Here is an 8,153-nt window from a genome sequence, read left to right as displayed (position 1 = left end):
TAAATAAATAAAAAAGATTTTATTCATGGACAATGCCATTTTACTGACTACCTGAATTCCAGGTTATTCACAGAAAATGCCTGAAGCGGGGGGGTTGGTATAACACAAGCCTGGCATAAGAATATGTTTTGAGCTCAGCTACATCTTTCTGGTCGGTCATAGGTCCGAGATGTAATAATATTATACAAAAAATCGGTCACGTGTCTTGGTAACATATACTCCCTCCGTCCCAAAATAAGTGTCTCAACACAAATTAATACGAAGTTGAGACACTTATTTTGGGACGGAGGAAGTATGAGGCAACTTATATCCAGAGTGCAAATTGGCTATTTGTATTTCTCACGCCTGCCTTGAGCTTTCATATCTGGCAGGCTTCTATGGGATTTGTACTCTCCTACCTAATCCTGGGGAGCCTCAAACCTCGAGGGGGTATCGATTCCCATCATACAGCAGAGTCCTGATATCAAAATGATCAGCAGCACTAGTCCCTGCAGATTGTAGGCAAGTGTGAGAAAATGTTACAAGGATATCAAGAGCAGTAATCTTCTACAAACTGCAGAGGAGCATTTTACAGGTCAAAGGCGCAACAACATACTCCCTCCGTTTCTAAATATAAGCCCTTTTAGAGATTTCAATACGGGCTACATATGAATGTATATAGACGCATTTTAGAGTGTAGATTCACTCATTTTGCTCCGTATGTAGTCCATATTGAAATCTCTAAAGTCTTATATTTAGGAACGGAGGGAGTAGTTGGCAGCTGTAGTGAAGGTAATAGAGTTATATTTAGTACTAATAAACTGATACAAAATTTCAGGAAAATAAACAGCCAGAGCACAAGAAGTGACCAGTAACAAAACAGAGTCCAGGTAACTTACAACAAAAGTTCCTTCCAGAAGACTTGATTTTACTAGGCACTCCCCATCACATTTGCCTAGGCCAGATTTAGTAGTAGTGTTGGTCTTCTCTGCAAGATACCTGGCTAATGGTAGGTTGGAAGGGTTCTCCAGTAAACCATAGGGTTGGGAAGCATAAAGAACTGTATATCTGGCCTCAGACATTTTCAGCACAGAAACCAGCTCGGAAAGCAACTCCCCTGATGTAGGATAGAACAGAAGAATGTCAGGTTGAAGTTATACTAGAGTTCAAGGTGGACAAACAAAACCTAGTTCACTTAATGTAACCTTCTGATTTTGCATTATCTAAATCCTTGAAACCACCATTACAGAAGACAATTAGATCAGCCTTTCCCCTTGGATTGCTTCTCTCCCGTGACATCACTAAGTCCTGGAATGTATATGTTGTCAATATGAAATGAAGATAGAAGAAAGGAAAGAAGTTCTCTTAGAGAAAGCTAAGATAACATACGCGAATAGAATCCATGCTTTGATGTTTCTTCAGATCTTCACCACTTACAGTACACGTGTCTGTGTATGTGATGTGGTTTCCGTGAAAATCATTGTCACAATTCTCAGCAAGTCCAGATAGCAATGAGCTCTCCAATTTGTCATTATCTGTCAAAGCAACATAAGGGAATGCCATGGAAAACTCTGAGCCTGTGAAGGAGAGCTGGTAAAAGAAGAATACAGATTATCAACAGTTAGTTTTTTTATGCATTGACAATACAAATAACAAAAAAGGGATAAAACACAAGAGTGCCAGTGCTTACCTTTAGTGTGTCTGCCAAAGATGTATCAGCTTGCTTATCTTTAGAGATGTCTGACGATTGTAGCTAAGGGAACAACATATGTCAGCACCAATATAAGAATGAGCATATTCCACACAAAGTACTACGCTCAGTTAACAATTTTGCCACACAGCTTAATACATGGAGGACAAGGAAACTTCATGGTCTCTTGGAATTGATCAACACTGTTAATCAGATATATCTAGAAAAATGCATTTCAGCTTTCAGGTACATATGAGTTTTGCTTCAATAACAAACAGTGCATATTTATAAACAGTAACAGACATGAGTTTCCAGTAGATAGTACCTTCGAGCCAAGAAAAACAACTGCAATGTCAACAGCCTTATAAGAGCCCTCCCTTGAACACTACCAACAAAACCACAACGTCAGGAATTATTTAACTGTGTAAAACAAGGATTGGTGCTTGAATAGTTGGATAAGAACTCAAGTTTTGCAAATGGAGATATGTGAGGAAAACTCACCACCAAGTTTGACCAGCCACCTTCATCAAGAACAGATTTTGCTAAACTTGCCGGTGACATTGTCTGATAGTGGACTACTCCTTTAGCCTCGTGGGAACTGAATTTGGAGGAAGTAGCAGCATGAGATGCGATCTAAACCCAAACAGGGAGCATGCAATACTATAATCTTATTAAAATAAATGTTCTCCACAAATGAACACGATATAATAAAATCGACTAGTCTTGTAACAGTTCATAACACGCCATATAAGCGGTTGTCATCAAAAGGTCAAGGTTGTATATATATCCAAAATGAACTAGCGGTCACAGATGGTTCGGTTAATAAATAAGGAAACCAATGATTTTGCGGTGCTAATTAGGCAAATTAAATGCCAGTTTAACCCAGGTCCTTAACCGATGCCTATGCTTCAATCTCTATGTTTGTGCAAGGTTGCAGAAACTAATTCTTTTTCTTTCTAAGCAAAGTAGTGGAGGAACATGCAGTTTTATAGAATCTCTGTCCATGTGAATCTATAAATAGAAACTCACATTAAGGCATTTAAGTCCTAATTGAGCTAATCGTGTGTAACCAAGCGCAATTTTCAAGACGGCCGACAAATCGAGCACCAGACATCCATCTAGACGTGGACATAATGAGAAGATTGGGAGAAGCCCAATCAAGCATACCCATAGTTCTCAGGCGCCCAGAGGAAGGCTGGGGCCGTCACCGGAGCCGCCGCCGCAACGGCCAAGTGCGCTGCCGCCAGCATCATGACCGCCACCGCCGCGAAGGCCGCCGAAGCAGCCATCTGACAGAACGGAATCCAAGCCAGAAACAAAAAGGTCAGAACAATTACGCAAAAATTACAACAACGGAAAAGTGGGGGTGGAGAAGAAGCGATCTGAAGTGCCCGCCGCAGGGAACTCGATCAAGATGTTACCTTTGGAAGAGGGCGAGTGGCAAATTTGAGGTTGGGGGGATTCGCGTCGCCTCTCTGTCCACTCGCGGTCGTGATCTCGATTCGAAGAGAAGAACACGAGAAGGGGCCAAGGCGCCCGTTGCCACGTGCTAAGGGGGACTAGATGATTAGTGGGTCAAATAGGCGGATGCGGGGACAACATGTCAGAGTCGTGGAAAAGGTAGGACCGATCTTATACGACCGGGTCGTACAGGACCGATCGTGAGACCCTCTGCCCTGTGCGACACCTGGCGGTACAAATCTTAAAGCAACAGCCGTCTCTAATCTCCAGCGCCCCCAAACTACAGCCGCAGTTGCGATGCGCCACGGCACATCGCCGCCGGAGTGCCCCTCCACGCCAGGTACACCACCCCAGCTTGTCCCCGCCGGCTACGGCGATGTTCGTGGGCACCTCCACTCACGGCACGGCCGGCGCACTATGCATGCTGCATGTATCCTTTGGCTGCGGCCAAATTAACGTCGCCGGTGTGTTACCATGGCCCTGTTTGGTTCAGTTTTTATTGACAGATTCCGCTGCCGCTGCCGTGCAGCAGAATCTGAATCAAAAGACGAACCCAGCAGAATCCGATTCCAGAAATCTGCTGTCAAAATCTAAATCAAAAGCGGAAGCAGTCCAGGACGTGCTTTCCAAAATCTGATTCCGCTGCGGGCCAAAAATCTGAAAAAGTTGTATCAGCTAGTTTGTCAAATGACCTATATCTTTTTCACATCAAATTTTTCACAGCTGTTTTTTCACAACAAATTTTTCACGGCTGCTTTTAGAAATCCACAGCCGAAACAAACAGGGCCTATGTTCGCTACGTCTCGGCCCCTGTAGATGACTCAATCAACACATTTCTTGTAATTTGTTGGGGCTCTACTTGAGCTTGGGGGACGAGGAGCATGGCCGTGGATGGCAAAGGAGAGCAGCGGGGATGGAGCTCCGGTGCTTCTGCCATAGAGCGAGTAGAAGAGTTTTGGCAGTGGCGGCGGCGACGAGCGAGTGTTGGCGGCGGCGACAACGACGATCGAGCGGTGGCCGCGAAGAAAAGGGGATTCAGGATTAAGGAAGAAGACGGTGATGCGTTCTTTGTTGCTTTGAGATTTGTGAAGCCACGCGTCATCTGATCGATGGGGTCTCACAAGACGGTGCGTACGACCAGGTCGTATAAGATTTTCTTCCTGGAAAAGGTACATCAACAATTACTAAACGGGTGCTAATTCTACTCATTTTGAGACTTTACTTTTTTTATTGAGTTGGATACCATTTTGAGATTTGAGAGCGATACTTTGTAAGGGGCGTGGAGGGCTGGATTAACGAGCTGGTCGGCTTGTTATGGTTCGGCTTGTTGATCTCATTAAAATTAACGATCGAAAATCATGTTTGGCTCTGCTCACTAAAAACTCGTTAAGCTTGTGATCACTCACAAGCGCTTGTTAACAGACTACGGCGTGTTACAACCTATGGGATTAGAGTGTGGGTGTAACTTCTAGAAGGAATATGATGACTATAGTAGGAGGTAAGCTAGTTTGCTTCCTCCTATGGGTTGGGATGAATCAATTAGATTGAATAGATGGGTTGATGTACCATGAAATTTGTCATGTAAAACATGATCATGTGTTGTGTTTTACTAACGAGCATAACGAGTAACTAACGAGCTGAAACATGTGATTGACTATGTTTATTAAGTGAGCTACGAGTTTAACGAGTTGAACTATCGAGCGCTCATTAAGCTCATGAGCTATGAGTTTTTGGCCCAGCCCTAACTCTCATCTGGATGAGAATTAATCACATCTAACTCATACATCTTTTAATTTTACATGGAGATTTGTGGGGTTTTGTTGTCCTATTTTATTTGATTAATCGGATGTTGTAAGAGTTAAATTAGACTTTAACTCGCCCCGACGGTGCTTTTAGCGTCATTGGAGGACGTGTGAAGGTATGTCTCTGCTACTCCCGTAGGAGTTGTTGGATTCTCCGAAAAGGAAATGTGATGTAGCACAAGAGCAGAAAGTATTTCTCTCAGTTAAGAATCAAGGTTTATCAAACTAGTAGGACTCATCAAGCTAACAATGTAAACATCAGTTGCACACAAACACACTACAAATGCTTGCACCCAACTTGGCAAGGAGATTGTTGGTACGTCTCCAACATATCTATAATTTATGAGTATTCATGTCTTGTTTACAATAGTTGTATATGGTTTTGGTGCACTTTTATATTATTTTTGTGGACTAACTTATTAATCTAGTGCCCACTGCCAGTTTCTGTTTTTTGCAAGTTTTTGTTTCGCAAAAAAGCCATACCAAACGAAGTCCAAACGTGATAAATTTTTATGGAGATTTTTTTTAAAATATATGTGATTTTTGAGAAAAAGAATCAACGCAAACGGTGCCCGAGGCGCCCACAAGACAACAGGGCCCTGATGTCTTGTGGCCACCTTGTAAATAAAGGAAATATGCCCTAGAAGCAATAATAAATATTTATTATTCATGCTAGAATTGTATTAATCGGAAATTTAGTACATGTGTGAATACATAGACAAACAAAGTGTCACTAGTTTGCCTCTACTTGATTAGCTCGTTGAATCAATGATGGTTATGTTTCCTAACCATAGACATGAGTTGTCATTTGATTAACGGGATCACATTATTAGAGAATGATGTGATTGACTTGACCCATCCGTTATCTTAGCACGATGATTGTTTAGTTTATTGCTATTCCTTTCTTCATAACTATACATGTTTCTATGACTATGAGATCATGCAACTCCCGAATACCGGAGGAACACTTTGTGTGCTACCAAACGTCACAACGTAACTGGGCGATTATAAAGGTGCTCTACAGGTGTCTCCGATGGTGTTTGTTGAGTTGGCATTGACCAAGATTAGGATTTGTCACTCCGATTGTCGGAAAGGTATCTCTGGGCCCTCTCGGTAATGCACATCACTATGAGCCTTGCAAGCAATGTGACTAATGAGTTAGTTGCGGGATGATGCATTACGGAACGAGTAAAGAGACTTGCCGGTAACGAGGTTGAACTAGGTATTGGGATACCGACGATCGAATCTCGGGCAAGTAACATACCGATGACAAAGGGAACAACGTATACCATTATGCGGTTTGACCGATAAAGATCTTCGTAGAATATGTAGGAGCCAATATGAGCATCCAGGTTCCGCTATTGGTTATTGTCCGGAAATGATCATAGTTCTCGAACCCGTAGGCTCCGCACGCTTAACGTTCGGTGACGATCGGTATTATGAGTTTATGTGTTTTGATGTACCGAAGGTTGTTCGGAGTCCCGGATGAGATCAGGAACATGACGAGGAGTCTCGAAATGATCGAGCCGTAAAGATCGATATATTGAAAGGCTATATTCGAACATCGAAAAGGTTCCGAGTGATCCGCGTATTTTTCGGAGTACCAGGGGAGTTACGGGAATACGGGAGTACATATAGGCCTTAGTGGGTTTTAAGGGAAAAAGAGGAGAAGCCACGAGGGTTGGCCGCGCCCCCCCCCCATGGGCCTAGTCCGAATTGGACTAGGGGAGGGGCTGCACCCCCTCTTTCCTTCTCCTCCCCCTCTCCTTCCTTTCCCCTCCTAGTAGGACTAGGAAAGGAGGAATCCTACTCCTACTAGGAGGAGGATTCCTCCCCCCCTTTGGCGTGCCTAGAGAGACCGGCCGGCCTCCCCTTCCTCCTTTATATATGTGGGGAGGGGGCACCCTAGAAGACACACAAGTTGATCAGTTGATCTTTTAGCTGTGTGCGGTGCCCCCCTCCACCATAATCCATCTCGGTCATATCGTAGTGGTGCTTAGGCGAAGCCTTGCGTCGGCGGCATCATCATCGTCATCACGCCGTCGTGCTGACGGAACTCTCCCTCGAAGCTCTGCTGGATCGGAGTTCCTGGGACGTCACCGAGCTGAACGTGTGCTGAACTCGGAGGTGCCGTATGTTCCGTACTTGGATCGGTCGGATCATGAAGACGTACGACTACATCAACCGCATTCTCATAACGCTTCCGCTTACGGTCTACGAGGGTACGTGGATGACACTCTCCCATGTCGTTGCTATGCATCACCATGATCTTGCGTGTGCGTAGGGAAATTTTTGAATTTACTACGTTCCCCAACAGTGGCATCAGAGCCAGGTTTATGCGTAGATGTCATATGCACGAGTAGACCACAAAGGAGTTGTGGGCGTGGGTATATACATATTTCTTGCCGTCACTAGTTGATTCTTGATTCAACAACATTGTTGGATGAAGCCGCCCAGACCGACATTATGCGTACGCTTACGCGAGACTGGTTCTACCGACGTGCTTCGCACACAGGTGGCTAGTGGGTGTCTGTTTCTCCAGCTTTAGTTGAATCGGATTCAATGAACAGGGTTCTTTTTGAAGATCAAAAAGCAATCACTATACCGTGTTGTGGTTTTTTATGCATAGGTAAGAACGGTTCTTGCTCAGCCCGTAGCAGTCACGTAAAACTTGCAACAACAAAGTAGAGGACGTCTAACTTGTTTTGCAGGGCATGTTGTGATGTGATATGGTCAAGACATGATGAGATATAAATTTTTGTATGAGATGATCATGTTTTGTTGAAGTTATCGGCAACTGGCAGAAGCCTTATGGTTGTCTCTTTATTGCATAAGATGCAAGCGCCAAATAATTGCTTTACTTTATCGCTATGCGATAGCAATAGTTGCAAGAGCAATAGTTGGCGAGACGACCATGTGATGACACGTTGATAGAGATCAAGATGATGGAGATCATGGTGTCATGCCGGTGATGATAGAGATCATGATGGTACTTTGGAGATGGAGATCAAATGCCCAAGATGATCATGGCCATATCATGTCACGTGTTTTGATTGCATGTGATGTTTATCCTTTATATATCTTATTTTGCTTAGTTCGGCTGTAGCATTATAAGATGATCTCTCACTAAATTTCAAGGTATAAGTGTTCTCCCTGAGTATGCACCGTTGCGACAGTTCGTCATGCCGAGACACCATGTGATGATCGGGTGTGATAAGCTC

General features: G+C 43.8%; 1 protein-coding gene across 1 annotated transcript; it reads right to left on the bottom strand.

Annotated features, from left to right (window-relative positions):
- LOC125531034 lies at nt 1-3,251 on the bottom strand. Its single transcript, XM_048695444.1, has 9 exons — nt 3,091-3,251; nt 2,837-2,958; nt 2,171-2,267; nt 1,995-2,054; nt 1,670-1,732; nt 1,369-1,569; nt 1,185-1,287; nt 879-1,096; nt 1-488 (listed from the first exon to the last, which is right to left on the bottom strand). Exons 2-9 carry the CDS (start codon nt 2,956-2,958, stop codon nt 399-401), a joined length of 954 nt encoding a protein of 317 aa, XP_048551401.1. The 5' UTR covers nt 3,091-3,251; the 3' UTR covers nt 1-398.
- Nucleotides 3,252-8,153: the final 4,902 nt, after the last annotated feature.

The sequence above is a fragment of the Triticum urartu genome, unplaced genomic scaffold, assembly GCF_003073215.2.
Source record: "Triticum urartu cultivar G1812 unplaced genomic scaffold, Tu2.1 TuUngrouped_contig_6740, whole genome shotgun sequence".
NCBI lineage: Eukaryota > Viridiplantae > Streptophyta > Magnoliopsida > Poales > Poaceae > Triticum > Triticum urartu.
This window is presented reverse-complemented; position numbering and strand designations above follow the sequence as displayed.